This window comes from Caloenas nicobarica, chromosome 3, assembly GCF_036013445.1.
Source record: "Caloenas nicobarica isolate bCalNic1 chromosome 3, bCalNic1.hap1, whole genome shotgun sequence".
In the NCBI taxonomy this organism is placed as follows: Eukaryota; Metazoa; Chordata; class Aves; order Columbiformes; family Columbidae; genus Caloenas; species Caloenas nicobarica.
This window is the reverse complement of record NC_088247.1, coordinates 16,063,054-16,087,081: the sequence shown is the minus strand read 5'-3', so window position 1 is coordinate 16,087,081 and position 24,028 is coordinate 16,063,054. Positions and strand designations below refer to the sequence as shown.

Below are 24,028 nucleotides of genomic sequence, written 5' to 3'. Positions count from 1 at the left end.
AGCATGGTCACCATAGCTACCTCTCATGGTATCATTGCTTCTCTGGTAAAAACACAAGAGATTCCATTGCTATAACTGAAATTCTCTCTTTCAGTGCTTGAAATCCACAGGCAAAAGGGTGTTCAAAGAAAGCTATTTGAGTAGATTTCAAATTTCTTGCTTTATTTTGAGGCATCTGCATCAGATGCTTTGAGAGACCAACACTGAAATGCCTCAGAATCATTATTGTCCCTTGGGTTTTTATGTCCTTCTGCCTTAGGGCTTAGTCTTCCTTTCTCTGAACCCAGAGGCCAGCTTTTCTTTGTTTTCAGAGACTCTTAATATTTATGGAAGAAAATAAAATCTACTATGGACAGTTTGGTTCTATAGCTTTTCAGCTTGGTGGTGAGGAACATCGCCTAGGCCCTGCAGGGATCTTGTGGTTCCTTTTCAAAACACTGAATACATTGGCCTCAAAATGCACTGACATACTAAGGGCTTTCAAAAAAGAGCAGGAAGATTGCTCAGAAAACACACGGTAGAAGGAAGGCTGGAAGCATGGCTGTTGCCAAGCTCTTAGGACAGCTTTGTGCTGAAGATTTCTGAGCTGCGGTCAAAGCAGGAACAGGCCTATGTTCTTAGATTCAAGCACCTTCGAACTCTGAGCAAGCCCGGAGGCCAGTCCAAATTCGTGTCTTAGCCAAGAGGCAGAAATTTTGACCTATGGGAATACACAACCTAATACAGTATGAGTACCTTACACGATGACAGATTCTTAAGCCCATCTGGTTCTTAAGCCTGGTTTGTATCTTGATGTATTAGTTTAGATACCCTAAAATGCGTTACTCAGTGTTGTGAGATCGATGAAGTGATGCATGAAGTAAGCCAGAAATAGAGTTGTCTCGAAGTCAGAAGCTTCAAAGCTTCCTGTGATTAAGAAATTATTTCCACTCAGCTCCTCTCAGTTTTCGCCAAATCCCAACTACACTAGGAAAAAAAAAACCCACATCAGCACTGATAATAATTTTCATTCCCACTATTCCTACTCCTGGCAGAAACTGGTTTGCTGTGAGGACTTAGCAGCCAAAGACAGCTTGAAGAAATGAAGAGGTTGTCTATCAAACTTCCTCTAACTGTTTTGTTCAAGTGCCCAATCATTTAACTCCCAAGAACTCCAGATGCTGGGGAGGGAACCAAAAAAAAAAAAAAAAATTTAAAGTGTTTACACTGCTATTTCTACCTGACCAGCTCTGGTAACCTTGTAATGCTGGTTAAAGGAATCCAGTTTTTAAAAGACACTGAAGTGCAAGAAACCAGAGCAGGTCAGGACAGGACTGTACCCTCTAGGAGGAAAAGGTGGTAAAATCAAAAGCTAGAAACTCTTCACCGAAAACCCCAAACGAGAACAGATCAGTTTCAGCTCTTGAAATTTGACGTTTATATTGATAAGCTCTGCTCTTTGTTGGAAAGTGTTTTAAGAGAAACATTTGGCCAGATATCAAACGATTTTCCACATCTCCTCTCTCTCTTCCTTCCCTGCTGCTTTACTGACTGCCTTAGCAGACAGTTACTCTTTTTCCAAATTGTCTCTTTCTGTGAGAAATTCCTCTTATTTCATGGGGAGTGGTGGTCTCTTTGAAGGAAGGAGCTCTGCTTCCCCAGATTTTCAGAGGCAAGGGGAAACGGTACGTTTTCACTAACACAAAAGGTCAATTACTTTCCTCTGGTTCAGAGGAAGCACGTAAGTATCAGTAGAGACCAAGAAAGACATCCACCATTGGGGATTACTCTCTAGAAATTGCTTCAGTAGACATCATGTACACATAGATATATACATAACAAAGGAAGCCAAGGGAGCTCCTCTGAGAAAATGGAGAGAAGGAGCTGCCTGCCTCGGCTGCTTGGTTATGTGATCCTCTGGTACCCTGAGGTGCAGTGTTCTCTCCACTTGGGTGTAAAAGTCTCCCCTGCTTTGGTCATGTTAAATACCCACCATACACCAGCAGCCCTGCCCTCACATAGATCCAAAATGCCACCACTGAAGTCAGCTTTCATTCCCACCACTCCAGGGACGTCAAGCATCTCTTGAATACCTGAAATAGCCTCGTGTCTCATCTGCGCTTTGGACAAGTTTCCATCTTCTTCCAGTTTCAACTGGAACCTCTCATGGTTTGAGAGTGACCATAGAAATAAAGGATCATCTCCTTTGAACTCTCCTAAAATAACTTTCTCTAAACTCATCAGTCATGCTAATTTCTTCCCTTAACTGGCTAAACTACAGTTAATTCAGTGATAGTAGTCCCCAACTACATGCACATGTGGGATATTGCACACAATATTCTTGCCCATGTCTGTACTCGTAAACTGAACAGTGTCAGGCCCCGTCCTAAGCACTGGAGCACGATCATCTGTGCCCTGCTTCTAGTAATATTTAAATGTAGTTACCATGGCACTGTGCAAAAGTGATTTGTTGTAACCTGCCTTAAACATCTCGGATAGAGGACATTTATTTGCTGTGGAGATTTGTTTAAAATATTGCCTCATATTTTCAGTGCAAGTGTCATAGTCCTGTTGGGCAATCTCCCATTTACATATGGGAAAGGAGAAAAACACAGTAGCTATGATGGGAGTGTTGCAAACTTCTCTTTTGATTCAGTTTACAAGAATATCAGCAAAATCCTAATATACAAGATAATTACTTTTTGCCATATTCTCATTCACATAAGATGATTAAATCCTTACAGGTAAGCATGTGGTCTTTTATGACCCCTACTGTATGGACTTCACTTGCAATATAAAGTTGCAATATTACAAAGGTTAGAATACGTAAGAAAATACATTTGCTGAAGAAATGTTCTTAAATGGAATGGACATCATATTCATTACTGAAGTCAGATGATATATAATTTTAATTCTTTTGAATGTTGAACCTGTTGTGTAATTGTACATAACGCAGTTGTGCATGTATGTAATTGTACATTGCGATAGTATAATGCAATAGTAAAAGTCTTGAAAAAAATGATAAAACACAACAAACCCACCCAAAAGACCCAGACTCTTACTGAAGTAGAGCTAGCACAGCAGTACAGATGCACACAGAGCAGTAAGAGTGAATTTTTGGGGGGTTAAAGCAACATTCCCCTTGCCTATCACCAACGACGTGCACAGAAACGTGTGCCAGTTCTCTGAACCCCCACTGTGTGCTTCGATGTCACAGCTCTCCACATCTCCAAATTCATACAAAATCCATTCTGCTCAAGATGTGCCTATACACAGCCTGTCTACTATTACTGTTTTGGTGTTCCTTCTCAAATCTGTGCTATATCTGTACAAATTTATGCTATAGATAGATCCTGATATTAATAGAAAAACTGGACTGTAGAGATAAGCCCCCCGCCCCCCTCCCCAAGAAATAGCCAGATGTTAAAACAAGAGATAATAAGTAGGAGACAGAGCAGCTTTGGCAGAAACCGCTGTAGGGAAGGGAAGGGTGGTTCCAGGAACTGGGAGTGTAAATTTTAATTAGGGCTGGGCTGGTATTTCCCACTTCAACTGCCTAGTTTTCTCTTTAATGAGGAAATGGGATTTTCACTTTTGCCCCCCTCAATGAAGAATTAAATGTGAACATGGACTTGCCTTCATAGGTAAGCTGACTCAAATGCCATTTATGAAGCATGACCACACTGGGAAGGATAGTGTTTTAACTCATACCTGATCTTCCTGTAAAATTATTGTATTTAAACTCTAATTGAATGTAACCGTCAAAGGAAATGCAGCACTTATCTCTGCAACTACTTCTTTCAAATGGTAAGAGAAAAATTACTCCTTTCTCAACATGCTCAGGGTTGATCTTCACTCCTTGCACATGCACTGCAGTCTAAAACACTAAGCAAAGAACAGAAGATGAGATCCTGAAAAACACAGTCAGCAACAGACGAATACATTTCTGAATTTTTACTAGTATGGATGATTGACACTCATTGCAGTTTTCATTCACTTGTACTGAAATCAGCTTTCTTGACCACTGCTGATGTGTGTGTGCAAACCAGTTTGTACCAAGGGATGATCGCAAGTATTTCATAAGGAAATGCCACTTGCAGTACAAACTCAGAGTAACATGATTTATCAACAGAAATTTTCCACTAAGCCCCATGTGGATCAAGGATCTGGGTCAAATTAAAAAACAAAGGGTGAAGGAAGCGATACTAAAATGATACTAAAATGCAGTTAACACAAGCACAGACATCAGAGAGAGGAATGGGGCAGAAAGAGAATGACTAAATTAAAGGCAGGGGAATAGATGTGGAAATTTGTAATACCCAGTTTTATAGACAGAATGACTTACAAATCGTCTTGCAAGGTTTGCAGTTATCCATCTACAGAGTCTTTAAAATAAGGGAATTCTTTTTCCTCCACTTGTGTAAACTACAAGCTCTGCTAAACTTATTTTCTGCAGGCTGTAGCATAAATTGTTCATTTTGGTGATAGGACTGCTTCATGTTCTTCACAAAAAGTCAGTTGTTGAGTAAAATGGGCTTTGAAACACAGAGATAACGATCAAGAGCTAAAGTTTATTAATAGATTTATGTGCTTTCACTCAGCTTAAAAACCCCACACTTCCCAAGATCAGACAAAATACATTAGCTATGGAAACAGGCCAGAAAAGGTATTTAATCTTTACAAAAGAGATAAAAAGGTAAAACTAGTGAGTGATTCAGCTGAAGGATGGGACAAAGGAAAATGACTCCAGTCAGTTGATGCTGCATGCTGCTTCCTTATGCCCTACAACATCAATAGAGTCTGGAGAGGTCCTCTGGAGTTGATTGATCTATTCCTCCTCCTCCAGGCAGGCTCCAGCATACGTGTGGGGTTCCTGCAGATGTTTCATCTGACATCGCACTTTTTTCAGTGGACATTGCACGACCTTCCCAGGTGAACTGTTGCACTGCTTCACTGTCCTGCTGCACCTGGAAGTTGGTCCTTTCTTCCCAGAATTCAAGTTTATTACTCGTTTTCCCATCTGGAAACATGGAGAAGACATATTTATAAAAGGCTGCTGCAAAGCAAGATGGAGCAACTTGAAAACTGTTACACCCTTGCTCACAACTCTTCCTGAAGCTGGTAATATCAAAGCATACCTATGTTAAGCCCTATACCTAAACAAACCCCATGAGTATAAAAATGTATATATACATTTTACACACACATGCAGGAAAATATTTTAAGTCATATTTCACTATTTTGTTCAGATACTAGAAACCAGTAGTGTGGTACAGTAAGTTCTTTCATTGTTTTGTATAAACCGATGGATGCTCTCCATTTCAGACAATTGTACCAGCCACAGGAACACAGCATGCTTCTTGGCTTAGTAACAGCATTTTGGAAAGAACATTACACAAACAGTTTTGGTTCAATGTTTGTTCAATGACTAATAGCCTGAAGTGAATTATATTACTTATGGAGTAATAAAGTACTAAAGGCGACACATCAGATCCAGGTCTTTATCTCACTGGTATTTCAGGCACATTTAACCACTATCGGTAAATTTATTTATAGTTTTTAAACTGATTCTTACCACTAAATTCTCACATGTAGGAAACAATTAGGGTTTCAATGAGGCTACAGTACCTGATCACTCTTACCTTGGAGTATAAATTTTAAATGTCAAAAAGGATTCCAGAGGCTGCTCAGGTTCTAGGAATGACAATACTGTATCCATACTGATTCCTGCAGCATGGAAAATGAAGTACTGTTGACTGAAAAAGGTTGATGTAATCAGGCCAATACCTACGAAATGTCCACTTTGGTTGCATTACAAAGTTAAGGGGTTGCAATGATGTTGCATTAGCACACCAGATTCTACTGAAACTCTCAAATGTTACCCCAGATAGCTGTTTAAGGACATTTACCTGGTTTATGAGTCTCAAGAATCTAAACATGCTTCATACCAGGTCCCTATGTGGGACATTAGGGCTCTGCTACTTCTCCCTCATGTTGCCAAGGGTTTGGTTCTCTGTGCTGAAAGCCAGCTCGGGTAAACCGCTGGGGACCAGACTGCTGAGAAGAGATCATAGAACAGTTTGGGTTGGAAGGTACCTTCAAAGCTCATCTAGTCCAGTCACCCTGTGATGAGCAGAGACATCTGCAACTAGATCAGGTTGCTCAGAGCCCTGTCCAGCCTGGCCTTGAATGTTTCCAGGGATGGGGCATTGACCACCTCTATGGGCAACCTGGGCCAGTGTTTCATCATCCTCATTGTAAAAAAATTCTTCCTCATGTCTAGCCTGAATCTCCCATTTTAGTTTAAAACCATCACCCCTTGTCCTGTTGGAACATAAGAGCTCTGAACAGCCTTGCCAGAGGTCTCCCGTGCTTTGCTTGGGAGCCACATCAGTCTTAATCCTCGCCTAAGCTACGCTGCAGGTGTGCCCATGCCCACCCAAGTACCTCACTGATCCCGATCTTCTCACTTGACCTTGGACCTGCCTTGTCATGATGGACTTGTCCGTCAGGTCCACTGGTTGAACCTCATTGCTGTCACCCTACTGCTCTCCTTGTTTGGTAACTGCCAGCCTGCCCTCCCTCACAGAGCTGCCTCCTCTTGCTGCTCCCTGGCACCTCAGAAGCAAGGCTTGCAAGGAATCTTCATCCCTGTTTCACCAAAAAGCCCTCGGGCTCGAACACGTTCCAGGCAGCTGGACACAGCTCACCAACTATAGCTCACCTGGGTTCCAGAGTTGCAGCACTGGACACCCTGAAGAACCATGTCTCACCATTTGCAAAGTCAAACATCTCTGACCAAAATGAGAAACATATAGAGAGCACTGCCCCCTTTCAAACATTTAATAGTCAGATCAAGGCTAGGAAATCCACTTTTCTGGGTATCACCGATTCTAAAAGTGGTTCATGGGAAAAAGTAGCCCGAGATGAAATATTTGTTCAATTAGTTTATGAATTTTTAAATTATATATTATCTTCCTGCTTTAGAAACATGCTGGGTATCCCTCTGACTGTATTAGAATAACGCATCCTTCCTTCAGGACCCCTGCAGCAGGAAAACACCGTTGACACTACAGACCTGGTTTAGGTCAATTCTCTCTGGTCTTTCAACATCTACATCAGCCACTGGTTACCTAGCACAGCATGAATTTAGTTGTAGCTAAGGCGGAGACTGCGTAGAGCTCTGTCTCTTCTTCACCTTCCACAAATGCCCTGTTCCGCCACGATCTGACGCAAGCCCTGAGCAATCCAGTGCGCAAATGAAGAAAACGTTGCACAAAGAACCGTCCACAAGGCAGGTGTCCCGGGCAGACAAGCAGATGCATTCACAACAATACGCCTAGTATATTTAAGCACTGTTTAAAGTATATACCAAATAGCACAGTGTATATTTCACATAGAGGGTAAGTACAGTTTGCATGTGCCTTCTCTCTAGCAGCATAAAGTATATTCTTCTGATAACACAGGTTCCAACCTAAATACACAATCAGTATTATCACAATGATGTACTCTGTAAGTGCATGGAAAACAAAATTCACTGAACTAAACCAATGTCGGTCCTTAGAATCTCAAAACAGAAGAAATACACTTTTTAAACTGAAAGTTAACCATTTCAAACCCAGTTCACTACTATTCCACAAATGAACCAGATTTTTTTTAACTGCTCCTGGCAGCCAACAAAATCATTGCTGAAATAAGAATGCCTTAAGCCATAAATGCACCTCTAGAGCCCTTGATCGAACATAAGGGGATTTAGGCCTACCACAAGAAGGAGCAAACTCCCCCAAATTGCTGTTCTTACAGCTCCAGTTCTGTCCACCTAATCCCCAGTTCTCCCTGTATCAACCGGGATGGTGGCAAGTTTCCAACATTAATCTTTCCACGTTCAGTACAGCCACGTGTATGAAGGGAGCACACCTGAGCTGCGTGCAGGTCACTTCTAAGAGAGAACACTATGCTCCAGAGGAAAAGATGTTGCACTAGGACAAACTTTAACTTGCCATTGCACTTGGATTTCAAAGGCTTGAATGTCATCAAAAGACAAGACTCCAAAAGAGGGACATGCCTTGGAGCAACCACAATGGCATTACGTCTTCTCAGTGGCTAAAGAGGAGCAATAATGTTACCCCTTGATATGCAGCATGGGTGAGACTGACATTGGAATACTGGGTAGTTCTGTGTTAAACAGAAAGCATGAGAAGCTTGTGGACAATGCAGAAATTTGACAGCTAGAGGTAAAAAAATAGGTATGGAGAGACTCACCCTTTAGTTGAATGCAAGGACAGAGCCGTGATGATTACAATGTATGTTTTAAAGATGAAAGTAGCAGGGGTAAAAGGCATTTTTAAATCAAAAGAAACAACATAATTAAAATCAGAAGCAAGGAATTAAAGCAGGTAAAATTAAATCAGAGAGAAGAAAATAAATTTAACCATGTGGCTAATTACCATGTTAAAAAAAAAAAGGCATCAGGCTATGAGAAACCAAGGTTTTTACTGACATTAACTGCAAAAATTCTATGATAAATACTGTCTAGGAGACCTGACCAGATTAGTACCCTCTCTGGTTTATAAAGCAAAACATTTAAGAACCTCCAAGTCTCTTAGAAAGATTTACAGCGATGAGTAGACTCACCGATTCTTGTCGGATCCAAAGTTCACCGTTTCTTGGATTTAGTAAAAAGACAATTTATAAAGCCTTTTAAAAAACAATAAAAAAGCTCCACTAGAATCAAAGGTAAAAATTAAGTTATTCACTACTTATGCAAAGAAATTATGTAAATGATGAGTTTGCAAGATAATAATCAAGAAGAGATGCTGCATCCTGGTAGGCAAGAAGTATTCTCTTGGGAATAAAAAAGATGACAAAGAAAAGAACCAATCATTTCCTCAATGTAGGTTCTAATGAACTTTCTGAAGAATAGGAGGCTCCTGGCATGGCCTTAATGCGCTTGTTAAGTGAACATATACCATCTGATCTATGTTGAACCATGGCTAGCTTATGAAAACACATTAAACCTGGTCCTAAGGATTCCAAGTAAAGGTAATATTCACAAATTTCACCTAATACGACTATCCTTCCAAGATTCCCCTTTGTACACCAGTGAGACAAGAGGGGTTTCCTTACAGAGTGACTTAGAGGAACCTAAATCAGGCATTCTCAACTGTCCTCATGATGACCATTTGTACCTCCTCCTGGCTACTAAGGCAGCCCAAAAATATAAAGGCAAAGTCAGTTTTTGAAAAACACAATTGTGTGTCATGCTTCAAGAACTATAGAAGAAAAAATTGTGTGCCCTCATAAAGATAAGTTTTTGGAGAAAATAACTTACCCTTAATCTTTTATCTAAGTAGTCACAAATAAATATTTCAGAAAGCAAAACCCCACAGCTCTTAAGTTAAACAAAAGACAGGCACCCTCATTGTATATATAAATTTTTATATAGAAAACATCCAGGGTTACACAATAACCAGTTGCTAGTGATTACTGCACAAACGCAGTTCACACATACTCATATAGTGTCCTTTGGTCAATACTTTTATCAACTTTTCAATAATTAACACTGGGTTTAGCAAGTTCTGATTTTTGTGCTCATCAATTAATCAACATACAAACACATTGGTACTGTGTCCCAATTTGAAAGAGTCCCTTTTTCAAATAAAAAATTAGATAAAAGAAGTTCCTTTTAAAAATAGCATAAAATAAATCAATGAAACCGTCGTCCTCTTCCACGTTTACTCTTGAGATGACTAGCAGAACGCCTAAGAGCCTTCCTCTCTTGACGATGTTGCTTCTCAGCTTCCTGCTGTTTCTTTTGCTGCTCCGACTGAAATATTAAAACAAAAATAGACTAAGATTCTTTTAAAGTTACATAACACCTCATTGTTCAAGTATCTATATATCGAGTCAGAACTCCATTAGGGAAATCTGGAAATGTTACTGTAAATGGTCTCAGGCTATCTTGTTTTATACTGCACCTGTTGATTCTGGGTATCCCTGGGAATTATCATTCCAAGTAATTCAGAGCAAACATTTAAGTTAAAGATGTTGAAAAAAATGAATAAAATAATGTATTTTAGATGAAAACCAATGTCTAACAACAGACTGTAAAATTAGACTCCAGAATGTATGTTTTAATGTGCTCAAGAAGGTAGAGCACAATTTGAGGCTACTTAGTAGCTACTTTGGTTAACTGGTATTAGCATATTTAATATTTACACAAATGCATTTTAAAAAGACAGAACAATTATTACATTTTCTGAAACATACAGGTTTTTTTAAAAGTGTTCGTAGAAGTTCTTGAAAGTGTTTGATATGCTGTATGCAATTCTAGACAGACTTTCCACATTAAACTCATTTAAAGTCTCTGCTCCTGTGGCACATGCTCTATTAAAGTTTTTCCTCTTCATTAAAAACACACTGAAAGGGTTTCATTTACATACCACATAGATGAGATGGCTCTGACAGCCATAAACTACTATTTCCTTTGGAAGACTAAGGCTTGTCTTCAACCTAAGCATAAACTGGAACTAGCAGACTTGAATTATCCAAGCTCAGGCAACTGTCCATGCTATAAGATATTCCAGCAATTAGAGCCATTTCAATGGCAGCACAGGATAAATGCATGAACAGTGTGACAGAATTACTGGATACGCGGCTGTATCCCCACTGCATCTAATTCTGCAACCAGCAGCATTCAGACAACAGCCCAGCTCCTCCCAAATCTCCCATTAAAGCATCACTGAAACTTGAGCTAGAGATTTGCCTGCATAGAGAACATTTTGGCTCAGGTAAGATATGAACCAATTTACCAAATGCAGCAATAAGCCCATACCAGTACCATGGAAATAAAAGCCAGTGGTCTTCAGACTTTGTTGAAATTTGACTCCTGTTTCCACTGCAAGCAGGGAAATAAGAAACCCACTATGTGAAAATGTAAGTAGTTTCTCTCTGTCTCCAGACTTCATCTGAAAAGGTCTTGAGAAATCTTTCTTAATATAAAGTTGACTGCTACTGCACTGAAATTTAATGATCTTGATTTGAATTGGAAGCTTTTTTCAATGTCCTCTATACCTCCCTAGTAGCATAAGTACTTAGGTATTTTAGAATCCCTGCTATTTCATTAAATCTATTTGCTATGATAAAGCATGCTGAAATTGAAGAACAGGATGCCACGCTGTAGGAACCATACTGAAATCCCCTGAAAACTAAACTGTGAAGTATCAATGGCAAACAATTTCATTGCTTGACCTCTTAGCAGTTGCTGGGCATTTGGGAAGCTGCTGACACGCCTCGACTGCAGCAGCCAAGTTCAGTCTCAATTCCACTGACCTATAAGGTTGAGTGACACCAATCCCATGGCATCACAATTCTCTCACCGACTACATCTTTCTACCTACTCCTAAATCCACCTGCAATTTAAGGAAAGGGCATCACAAAGTAGAAGCTGATGATCAGAGTATCACTAAAATCGTTTTTTTGGCTTGCCAACTTCATCTTTTCATCCTCTGGAGTGTCAAGACACAGCATATTATGTAGCATGACTTCTTCCTAGCTCTCCCTGCTTCATTTCCTGGGAGTTCAGAATATATACGCAGGGTCTGTTTCTTTGAGAGAAGACTTGTAAGTCTTATTTTGCTATTCTGTTGATGGGAGAAAATATATCCACTGTAGATGCATTATTTTCCTGTTAATTAGACTTCAAAAAAATCTTTAATGCAATGAGCACAATATGCATATTTCAATAAGGCAACATCAGTTAGCAGTCAGAAAGAAGTTATCCATATATGTCAGCAGAACATAATTTAAAAAAATCTCAAAGGTACAGCATATCTGACGGAAGCAAGTGGCATTCTGAACCACTGCTGTACCTGCCTTCTTCCACCTTACTCCCAAAATCTCACAAAACTGTTACAAAAGGTGACAGTGCCTTGTTCAGCACCAATTGCAATAAACCTTGTGGCTTTGCGCTTTTTAAGTTAAAGCTACTATAAAAAAGACTGTGCTTTCAAAGTCCTGCAAAGCCCATTTAATTAGCTGCAAGACAATAACATATCAGTTACAGCAGTTGGTAAAATCCCCAGAATGGTTATCCTACACAGCACTCCAAAGGAATTTGATTCTTATTCCACAGTCAACACATTTTAAATTCCAGCAACACAGGAATGAAAAACAGATGAAAAAGGACATCTGCAGGCAGACAATCAGATAAAACAATTAAGGTAGAAATAGTCCAATAAATTTGGTTATTTAAAAACTTCTCAGGCATAGCCAATGTGACATTCAAACAACTATTTAGCTATTCTTGTGACAGCAGTTTTACCAGTGAGAATAATATCTGACCACTGGTAAGGAGAAATGTATTACAGCACAGAGGCTTACCTGAGAGAAACCAGTTTTTACTAAAGCAAATTTTTGCCAGCTCAAGTAGCAATTAATATGGCTCTTCAGCTTTTATAATGGGTCCTTTCCTCAGTTCTAAAGCAATTTTCTAGCAAAAAATCCCTAAAGTTTTGTACAGCAATAGCAGACACACGCACGCATGTAACTCTGCCCACGCTACAAAGTAATCACCTGTCTGCGATCTGCAATACTCCTTAGAATGGGAAATAAAAACCCTTCGGGGAAGGTAGACAGGCAGCAGTCAACTGCACACTTCAAATGGAACACGGCAAGTAGAACAGGACCAGAGCTCGTTCCTGTGACCTGCGTTACACAAGTTCAATGACACGAGCGGTTCGGAGCTCTGTTTTTTCCTGCTGAGACCTTGCGACATTATCAACCGAGAGAAAGTCTGTCACCTACAGCATCCCAACTGCGGTTGGATCTGCAGACAAGATCTGATCAGTCCTGGCACAGAAGTCACGTAAGGTCATCAGCTTCTGATTGTATGTCTGCAAATAAACTATTAAAAGATGGAAGCCAGTATTTTCCACCGGAACACAAGATTTTATGAGTGTTGCCTGAGTTATAAGGGTATAAACACACAGAGTACTACCGGAGGCTTTCATTCTCTTGGCAAGAAGCAGAAGAGTTGGCAGCTTATAAAGAAATGAAGAGGGACATTTGTTTGACGGTTTTAAAGTTCCTGTTCTTTCATGCAAAAACTAAAGTTACTTGTGCATTATCTTAAAAAATTTTATATATATATATATCTCTCACCTTCTTTAATTTGAATGTTGCCTGTTTGCTGCCTACTGTGGTATCAGACACGTTGAGCGTGCCAAGTTTTTCTTCAAGCTTTAAACGATCTCCAAGAGTTTTCCTGCAGAGAATAATTAACATTAGTCCCTATTCTTGCCATCTTTTTACTATAATAAATGCTGATAATGCAGTCAAAACTAATCTCAATGTCTCTGAAACCTTGAAATGCCATCACCTTAAAAAATAAATATTCAGTACACAGAACAGAAAAAACTTCAAATCATTCCCTCCAGATATTGCTTTCAGTAGAAACGTTTTTAAAATTTATGTAAAGTTCATTGGTTTTTTTCCTGTTAAAAAAGCAACAGGACTCCAGTTGAGAAAGAAACCGCACCCTTCTATTGCTATAGTTTTCTATGAAATGTTAGAAAAATGAATGTTCAGCTACAGTAACAGACACATACACACAAAAAAATAAGGCTAGATTCATCCAGCTTTCTTGAAACCTTATAATTTCTGAGCTGGAAACACTTTCAAGGGAAGGAAATAATCTTGACAATACATCAGAATGAATCCATCACCAAATTAATCACTTCACTTATAGAGACAAACTACTTAGTCCAAATATAAATGACTGTTCGGACACTGCGCCCCTAACAGTCTAATGCAAATAGTTTTCTAAATAAAAGAACAATGCAAACAAGTGAATGTGGTAAGACGACAGACCCTGATGGTGGAGCGGAGCTCCACATGACCATGTGCCTGCAAGTGCATGGTGCTCATCAGCAGCGAGCTGGTTAGAGCTCCAGCACTGCTGGGGACGGGGTGGCTGCTGCCCCCAAAACTGCTGCCAGCTCTCCCCCCCCAGAAGTTTATGCCCCTAGAAAACCAGGACACATGGACATGCCCCAGTTGCTCCAGGTTGCGAGCTGATATTTAACATCACCCTTGCTGACTTGAGTGAAGCTGGGTTGTAAACTGGAAGAGCCGAGGAGTGGAGACAGCCCTTGTTCTCCAGCACAGGGTGAGGCAGGGATGGGGCTGCCTTCAGCCAAATTGCCCAAAGACACCTCCAATCTTAACATGGCTCGTCCTTCTTCTGTCACAGGGGTCACAAGTGGGTAGTGCCACCTGGGAATACGACATGGCGTGTACAACCAAACTCACTCTGTGACGTGCTTTGGAAACGTTCACCTGACTGTAAATGAAATTAGTTTCTGTAATTTGAGATAATGCTGTTAGTGCCCTATTAGATCTCTCTGAAGAGGTCTAAAAGACATTTTTGTGCAAGTTTTAGAGTGGAAAATAAGCCATCATAAAAATACAGATGATTAGCAGCCACCAAAGTCAATGGCATTTCTAGGGATGAAGGGCTCATGGATGGTGGCCAGTGCATGAAGTCTCTGAGGTCTGCTGAATTTTGGTTAATGAGCCATTTTATGCAAAAAAGTTTTTTCAGATTAACAATGAAAAATGACTGTCAAGAATTACATTACTTCTCATGACTAGGTACTTTGTATTTTTTTTCTGTAGTATATTTTTCAGTGAGTACATGTAAAAACTTGTTCCATCTGTGCGAATCGGGAAGACAAGCTAAGCCTCAGAGCTAACTATGGCAGGAGATCAGTCACCGACATTGCGGTGGGATTTTTACATTCAAGTGAAGCCCCATTTTTCTCGCCTTTGAAAGTGAACTGGAGAAATATGGCTACTACCCAGCAATTATTTAGCATGACTGCCTAGATCCTGCTTCTGTCCGGAGAAAAATTAAAATGAGGGGATATTAGCAAAACGCTGTGGGGTTGCAGTTTTACAGAATAATTGCAGGTATGGCTATGTTTATCTGAAAATGCACAGACGTCAAATGATAGTGAATTGCACACACTGATACACAAACACAACAGCTGGGTTGGTTGTTTTTAAATCATCCTCAACAAATTGATTCAAGGGATACATTAACAGTGTTATTAAAAGCAACTTCCCCTGCCCTACAGTAAAAAACAAACAAACAAATTGCCCAGGCACTTCTTTTTTCCTCACTATAAAGAGAGGAGTTTTTCAGGATCTTTCCTGCTGTTTTACTTCAGCAATACCTAGGAATGTCAACTATGCTTTTGTTGACTTTCTTGTCCACCTCTGGAGACACATACATTGACTGCCATACTTTACAGAGTAAGACTACCGTAGTTTTTAATTTTGACATGCTCTAACTTCAATAATAAACATTTTAAAGGGACTTCAAGTAAATCAAAAGAGCTCTTAGCACATCGATAAAAATCCTTTCCGTTTATGGATTCCTTTTAAGTTACTATGTAAGGAACTTAGGTGGTAAGTAAACAAAGCAAAGTTTTGCAGGTTTTCACGTGTAAGTATAAGAGTGCAAAAGGGGAAAACGAAATGTGGACAGATTTGACAGAAGGTGGATTTTTACAATCATGAGTAAATTTTGAAGCTTTCCTGTGCAAAGAAATGCGTAGACTGTTGGTCTATGAAGAAATTTATAGTACACACCACTGCTTTAGAAGCTGGGCTTGGAGCCGTGCTGAGTCAGGAACATGTTGAAAGAAACACCCAGTTTTATATAAGTCATAAACTGTTTCCTCAGGTAGAACATTATACGATTAGAGAGAAAAAAAGAACACCTAGCCATTAAGTGCATAGTGAAGGTATTAAGGTACTTAATTATACTGGTCACAGACCATCATTCCATAATTGGATAAATCAAATGAAAGACAAACACGCCAGCCTCACCAGATTGTACATGCCACTGCAGCCTTCCCAATTTTCAGTACCTTACTTGAATTAATTATTTTTATGTTGACTACTGATCACTGAATAAGGCTAGCAGAAAACACATGTAGGTATTTTCTTCATAGAATTCTAATATGTAAAAATGCTATTAACCAAGCAAGTTAGCTCATAACACAGACTAAGTCATTATGATTAGAGAACTGCATCAGCTATATGTTATACGAAAAATATACCAGCTGTTAATTTTTAAATTTCTTCTGAGAATGTGAGGAATATCAAACTCCATACTAAGAATAATGCATAGATGAGCACAAATGGGATGAGGGAGTACAGAGCTAATTGCTTAAACAAAAATTTAAAAAATCATGGAAAGACAATTCAATGACAGCAACTCAGGAAAACATAAAGGATGTAGCACTGTCACATCCGCATTTTTGTAATCCTATCCTATCTTCAATTTTGTCTTGTTTTCTTTTTTAACATTTTACATTACATCCCATCTGCGCAGCTATCCAGAGACGGTCTCTAACCTAAGCCACCCTGAATGTCCATCACACCTTGGAAAGTATTCTGCAGAGAATTAGCAGCAAATCTTAAGACAAATTTTCTTTTCTCTAAAATCCATCTTTTAAAAATCTTTCCATAGTTATTTCATCACTGATATTCCTCTATCCACCAGACAGGTCTGTGGTATTTGCTTTCATTTTTCCCAAGCTGAAGAAATAATTTTCCTTCCTGTACACACCAGATGTAAGAATTTACTTTGCCCTGTGTCACACTGTACTCATTTTTTCACTAAATGTTTTTCTTCCTTACAGCTGTTTTGGCTTATTTACTAAACTTTCAGTATCCTTGCTCACATTTAAGCCTTCTGTGTTTCGAACAAAATGAAATCTTACTACGTCAAATTGAGTATCCTTGAGAAGTTCCTTCAGAGGTCAGCAGCTGAGTTCCTGTAAAAGCCCAGGCTGCCTGCCAGGGGAGCGCGTCAACAGCAGGGAGAACACAGCGCCATCTGATCTCGGGCTCAAGTCACTTGCTAACATGACTATAAACCCAAGTAGAATGTAAAAAATATCCTCAACCTATGACACTCTGTCAGAGTGTCCAAAGTGGATTTTCTCCTGATAAAGAAAAACAACTGACAAAAACTAAAGAGTTGCGAGCGAGAAAGAGCGAGAGTAAGTTAGTTGATGGAGAAATCTAAAAGTCAGAGTCCAGAAAGAGTGGGTATATTCAATATAAAGAACAAAAAAATCCCTGTGTGAAAACACCTGCTGATAAAAGGCAGCTAAGGAAAACGTGGGAACCAGTTCTGCAGAACTGCTATAAATCCCAATTTATAAAAAATACTACTTCTATTTAAAGAGGTCTTACATGGAAACATAGACTACCAGACTACTGTAGAAATGCCATGTCACTAATATTTAAAGCCCATTTTACATGATCATTCAGTTAAAAACTTGCAAGTCTAAGGGATGAGCTGAGTTTTTAATCAAATGTTTCTTCACTTGTCTCCAGAAAATTTCCATCATGAAACAACCAGATTATAAAAGCAGTCATTAGTGACACAAAGAAACAGTCCCATTATATATATTATTCACTTCCTCTTACTGTATCATTTTATTCTAAGCAAAAACATAACGGCTATTACGAGATCCATCTAGCTCAACAACTTGTTTCCAACATTAGTCAAAATTCTGCTTTGCATCTAGTGTGCTGCAAGAACTTTGAATCTATTGTCTTTCAAGGTTTTAATACTGGTGTCTGCACTCCAAGTAATAAAAGGCTATTAAATCTAATCTTCTGAAGGGCTCAACTCACCTCAGAAAAAAAAATATCAATGAGATTTGCAGGCATTAAGCACCTCACAGCCAAGTCCTTTAGTTTGACATGCTCTTTATAAAGTACCCAATTACTTCAGTTGATCATCACCTTAAGGAAATCCAAATTAAAAAGAAAAAAAAAAGGCCCTTTTGGTGCATTGCAAAAAGAAAAATAGAAATAGTGAGACCTGACAACATAAGGACAGCATAGTTTTTTGAAAGTTTCTGGATGCCACAAAAACACCCAGAGAAAACAATTTTTGTTTTACCACCTTATCTTACCCCCAAAATAGTGACTAGTCATGCAGTATTCTATATCCTTTTAGAGGATCAGATGAAACATATCCAGGCTGTCAACCTCATACATACACTGGGGAATAAATATATCTAGCCTCACAGACATCAGTGTTGTTATTTGTGAGAGCAGCAGTTCACCAACACTAGTAATGCATCCCCAAATCTGGCTCAGAATATTGCTCTTACTTGCCTCATTTGTGTTGTCTGTCTGTCATACTTTAAATATTATATTTGTTTAACTACAAAACAAAGCTTTAACAACTACGTCGCTTTAAGTTACATCCCTGCTTCGCCAGATGTGGCTTTACTAGTAAGTGCTTCCAAGCCAAAAATGCCACTGGCTTGCACTGTACAGAAATATTTGAGAATCATCCACCCCCAGCTATTAAAATAGGAACATTAGTCTTACTTCATTAATTTTTGTTTTTTGGCAGAGTCTTTGAAGCTTCTGAATTCCTCTCCTTCTTTAATCTCAAAAAACTGAGGTTTCAGTAATGTTTGCTGATCCTCCTTGAACCTTTCCTGCCGCTTTACTTTTTCCTCTTGGCGTAGAAGTTTGCGCTGTTTCCTGACCTCTTCAACCCAGCCTTTTTCATCATCTGAACTCTCAGAACTTTCTGCATCACTTGCTTTTCCTTCTGGTTCTTCCTCTTCTTCCTGCAGACAAAAATAGTATAAAATAAGAAATCATCAACTAATTTTCTTTTCAAACCATTCCTGCAATTAGTGTACGTGACAGCCTTTGCATAGATACAGTTGAAGAGAACTAAAGTTTGAACAAAAGCAGTAACAGCAAATGCAGCGGAAGAGGATATTATAAAATTGTTTTCACCTACATGTTTTATGTTTTTCAAACCTGTATTCACGTAGACACATATTGCTCACATCTAACAACCAGGATAATGTTAGAAATTAGACTTACTGTAGCTGATAAGACATTCTTGTGTTGCTTCCATCTTTCCTTCTTTCTATGGTAAAAAATCTGAATGCTTGAAACAAACAAACAAATCCAAATGTAAAATATTTTACCTGTTCTTGTGCTTCCAGTTCCTCTAAGATCTTCAGTTTCCTCTTTCTTTTCTCACTTATTTTAGAAACAAGTGGGTTAAGTAGCCTAAATTCTTCACTCTGCTCATCCACCTGGAAATCTGGATTCTCAAACATGACCTTAAAACGATCATCTTTCAGAAGGCTAGGCAGATTCTGGAAGAGAAGCAAAGCATGAGTGAGTTATAAAATTCTGAAACAGACATTAGTAAAGTAAGCAACACCTTTTTTAATTAAAGAAAACTCAAAACCAGCATGCAAAATGCCAGCTGCTTTATCCTTCCAGGTCGTATAAAATAAAGATTTATGCCTATTATATTTTACTACTTTCACAAAGATCAAATAAATATAATTCTAAGATATCTGTAAGCAAGATGGGGTTTTTTTGTTGTTGTTTTGTTTTTTGGATTTTTTGTTTTTTAATGCACACTGTAGACACCTTAAGTGTACACAATTACTAATATTTTTGAATTAATGCTTCTCGTACTTTCAGCCAGCTAAGCTAGTCTGGAGACGTGTTAGTATCTATTGACTAATGAGCAGCACCCTCAAGGCAAATAACCTGCCTGACGGGGATGATTCTACAACACGTACAACAAATTATCAGGGTAAACATGTCTTTATGCAACGCTACTACTGTTTTACTGTAAATACATAACAGTGAGTGTTTCTATACATCTTATAACACTTTTTCTTCGCTGCCCTCACATACAGAATGGAAAAGGCAGTTTTGTTCCTGTCAAAGTAAAATGAACTCAGGGCAAATTATGTTACTGCTGAACTAGGAACAGTTCAAGCCACGATTTCAGTTTATGGGAATACCTGCTGCTGTCATTTTAAAATCATTGAATACATAGCTTTTTATTATAAAAAGCTGATCTTTCAACATTGCCAAACTTATACCAGCACGTTCATTCCACTCCAGCATTAAATTTTTCATTGTTACCCAAGAAGGGGGGGGGGGGTGGTGGTGGTGGAAAAACAACACAAAAAACACCCCCCAAAACAGAAAACAACAAGTGTAAATTTCAAACACAGAAACTCTCGCAAATGTGTGACTTGGAGTCACACAGCTAAAAATTAAATCCCAAAGCCTAAGATATATTTCTAAATATTTCTGAAAAAAAATTTCTCTTCAGAAGACTCTAATGCCATTTCAAGAAAATAACCAGACCATGCATTTCTATGTATACTATTTTTAGTTTGCTTTGCAACACGATCTATATGTACTCTTAGACAAATCAGCCCCCATTTATTGAACTCATATTTCCATCGTAACACTGGCTTACACAGTCTACATTTAAGGTTTTACCACCAAAATACCAACAAATGCAAAAACCAGCCCTTTTTTGAGCAGCTCTGGTATTTGACTCTGCATTTAGCTAGCTTCTGGAGTCCAAGGAAACTCATGTGTTCTTCACAGTGAGTATTTCATCATTCTAAGCTTTAAGTTACTACATGGCCTTTTTGGTGCTGCAGCTACAGTAAAGTCCACCTTAAAGCTACGTACTAGAATAAGTGATGAGAAACAGAAACAATGGCTTTTTGAATTTGTTTGACCAGGTTACAAAACAAAAAAACCCACACCAAAACAGAACAAAACCAACCAAAACAAAGCAAACCACCCAGTTCTATAAGCATTACTATTTCTGTGCTCTCACTTAGAGAAGTCTCCAAAACAAACACTCACCTTCTGTTTCCTTTTTCTAGTAACCTGTTGCTGCTCTTCTTCTTCAATCAGTTTGAGTGCAAGCTCTTTATTGACTTTTGGAAGTTTCTGAAGAGAGGAAAGCAATTTATCAGTAAGTTACTCCTTTACGCAGGCAAAAACCTACATGCTTTACATTTTTAAGTCTGGTAGAGAGAGAATTCTTATTCATTCTTATAACTCCTGCTGAAAAGCTCTTTGACGGGTTCCAAGTATTTCTAGGCACTAGTAAAGCAATAGCACTTGAAGAAAATTTAAGCAGAACTTGTGTGTAGTTTCTTCCCTGTAATGCATCAGCTTTAGTACTTTGAAAGCTATCATTTCTCCTTGTATGTTGAGCAAATTCAATGTGGAAAATTACCAGTTATAAACACAATACTATTTTTATATTATCTCTTTTCAGATTATTACGTTTTAATGGCTGAAGCCATTTAGTTTAATGACAGAAGTAGAAACTGCAAGTTTTACTGGAGGGTTATCTGCTTGAGTGCCAAATGTGATGAGAGCTGCTCTTTTACAGTTTGGTATCAGTCTTTCTCATATGTGGGAATCACGAGCAAGGGAATTTTACAGTTCCATTCAAAACATTCTATAAATCACTTTGTGTCTCCAATGATAAACAGAATCAAATCCTAAGTCATTACATCTGAGATACACTTACTCTTTATGAATAGTTTTCCCAGAAGTATACTCATTGTTTACAGGATTTACCTTTAGTTGAACTCTCTGTGCACGTGTTTCTTCTATCTTCTGCCTTATTTTCTCTCTTCTATATTCTTCATAGGCAAAGGGGTTGGCCATCATTTTTGCCTTTGAATAAGCAGGAGGAAGTAAAAAGAAAAAAAATTAATACAGGACACAGTCCATTGTTTGGAGAAAAATAAAACACACAAAACCCTCAACAAAAACCCAACACATGTACTTTATTGTTTCAAGTGAAAGTTGACAAGGATCAGCCTTATTTACCTTATGATACAGTCTTATGTCCATGAAAAAGCCATGCATATATGCTCTGAGCAATGATGATCCAATGAGATGAGCAAGGCCTGGGAAAAAAGTTAAAGGATTTCAAAGAGCTTTCATATAAAAAGAACTCCTATTCCAAGATAACCACTTCACTGACCCAAGTCAAGACAAACAAGCACTGCCAACACAACACATCAATCTAACAGTCACATCTAATACATCAACTCTTAAGTAAAACCGCAAAAAAAAAAAAAAGCCCACACAGTTTGGCCAGCAAGAAATCTGAGCTCCTTCAGAGAAAAAAAATCTTTCTTTCTTGTCATAATACATGTTACTGTGCACTTTTAAAAAATGCCCACAAGTACTACGCTCCATAAAAGTTTACAAAGAAAAATTTGAGAGGATTTTTTTTTTAAAGTCCATAGATGTTTGACAATCACTTTTTTACTGTGGTATAGAGATGTTTTTAATTAAAGAGTTTTGCCTTGGGTCACTACCTTTGAAGAATCAACATGTTGAAAAAAATACAGTACCACATCAGGTCGTAAAACTGTCACCCTAGGCCCTAACCTAAGTAAGAATGAAAACACTTAAGAGTCCTCTGATTTTCCTTCCATGTATCTTCACAAAATTCCAAGACTGACAAAAGGAAAAGCTTTTTATAGCAAAATATCCTTAATTTCTAAAGATTTGGAATCTGTCAAGAATTAACAAACTACTTCTAGAACTAAATTGCAAAAAAAATGTGAGAAACCACTGTGCATCTCAGAAAGTTAAGTTGTCTCTAAAAATTGTTTTAAACTGTTTCCAGGAAACAATCTTCCTGCGTATTCCAAAATGAGAGTACTCCAGCTAATGGCTAGTAATACAAGGAAATCCTGACAGATAAAATCAAAATATCCCTTAAGCTGGGTCTTCATTTGAAAGCTTCCATTTACGGCAAAATGAATTTGACTAAGTTATAGTGAATTTAAAGCAGAATAAGTATTCTGAGTTAAGTCTCTGTGTAGATAATACCACATTGCCTTATTCCCTTGCTATTGGGATAGGGGTCTGTGGGCTCCATTCAGACCACCAACTCTAGAACTCTAACATTGAAGACGCAGGTGCTTTGGATGACCTCCCCCTTGAATGGCCTCCAGCCAGGCCAAACCCAGCTCCCACATTCAGAGGTAAATTAGTTAAACTAAGCTGGATCAAAACATGGCAATCAAAACACGTGGTGGACTGAAAAAGGACTAACTACGTTGGGAGAAGCATGCTTACCTTCTCTGCTATGTAATTTTCAGCATTCCAGTTCCTTGGAAGTGTTTTTCTATTAGCCCTAGAATGATTTGTGTTTTCTGGAAATGACTCTATTCAAATAGGGTGGCCCTTGGCAGAGTTTGCTCTGAGCTCCAACATACTATTTGAGCACCTCAAAAATACTTTGAAAAGTAAACCAACTTCCCTTCCTATGCCTTCTGTTTAGTGTCTGAAAGCACACACAACAGATTCCTAGACATATTAAATCAGCAAATATCAATCATCTTCTTGGGATAAAAATCTGTGAAACACAAATACCTCGTGTTGCACTGGTTGGGAGCCAAAGAACATAAAGCCATCAGTCTGGTAATTAACAACCAAGAAGACTGGAGGAAACCGCTGCCAGTGAATTTCTAACCGTGCTCGTATGTCACATCAGAATTATAAAACTTATATGTGTAAGTGATCAAAAACTGAACAAAGAAGTCAGCTAAAGAGGATATTCAACTGTTTTACCTAAATTTTCAAGGTCTTTTCTGGTGACAAATTTATAATCATCATAAACTGTGCTCTCTGGATTCTCTTCCAGTTCTTCAGTCAAGTTATCCAAGAAGGAACACCATTTTGGGGCAGGTCCTAAAACCTGTGGATATTATTAAAAGTTATGACATTGTATATTCTTACAGAAGAAAACCTACAGTTAGGCTCAGCTACTGTGTTGTAATGGAATAACAAATGAATCCCTCTGAAATCAAACAGACCTTAAGAGCAACAGCAGTTAGAGAACACAATTGAACCTATTGCTTGCATTACCAATAAGGAGTACTACAGATTATATAAACATTATTTTAATTTAGATCATTTATTTGAAAGTAACAATATAGAGGTTTCAAGCTTAACTGTTTCAAGTTGTCTCAGTCTGATGGATTAATTTATTAGAAGCTCAGAGCCCAACATTATACATAGAATTATGAACTAATGGCACTAGATAGCGACCAATCTGTAAAGCACTGTTGGAAATCAAAGTCATTAGGTTCAGCATGCAATCATGTCAAATGCCACTCTG

General features: G+C 38.5%; 1 protein-coding gene across 1 annotated transcript in view; it reads right to left on the bottom strand.

Annotated features, from left to right (window-relative positions):
- Window positions 1-9,400: 9,400 nt before the first annotated feature.
- The window catches only part of NOL10 (nucleolar protein 10), a 50,318-nt gene continuing 35,690 nt past the window's right edge, over window positions 9,401-24,028 (bottom strand). The window contains exons 14-21 of the mRNA XM_065631290.1: window positions 23,479-23,605; window positions 21,718-21,797; window positions 21,463-21,561; window positions 20,734-20,820; window positions 19,026-19,199; window positions 18,406-18,653; window positions 13,141-13,243; window positions 9,401-9,805 (exon numbers count right to left, since the gene is read on the bottom strand). Of these exons, the coding sequence (XP_065487362.1) occupies window positions 9,686-9,805; window positions 13,141-13,243; window positions 18,406-18,653; window positions 19,026-19,199; window positions 20,734-20,820; window positions 21,463-21,561; window positions 21,718-21,797; window positions 23,479-23,605 (1,038 nt within the window). The 3' untranslated portion in view covers window positions 9,401-9,685. The remainder of the gene's footprint in view (window positions 9,806-13,140; window positions 13,244-18,405; window positions 18,654-19,025; window positions 19,200-20,733; window positions 20,821-21,462; window positions 21,562-21,717; window positions 21,798-23,478; window positions 23,606-24,028) is intronic.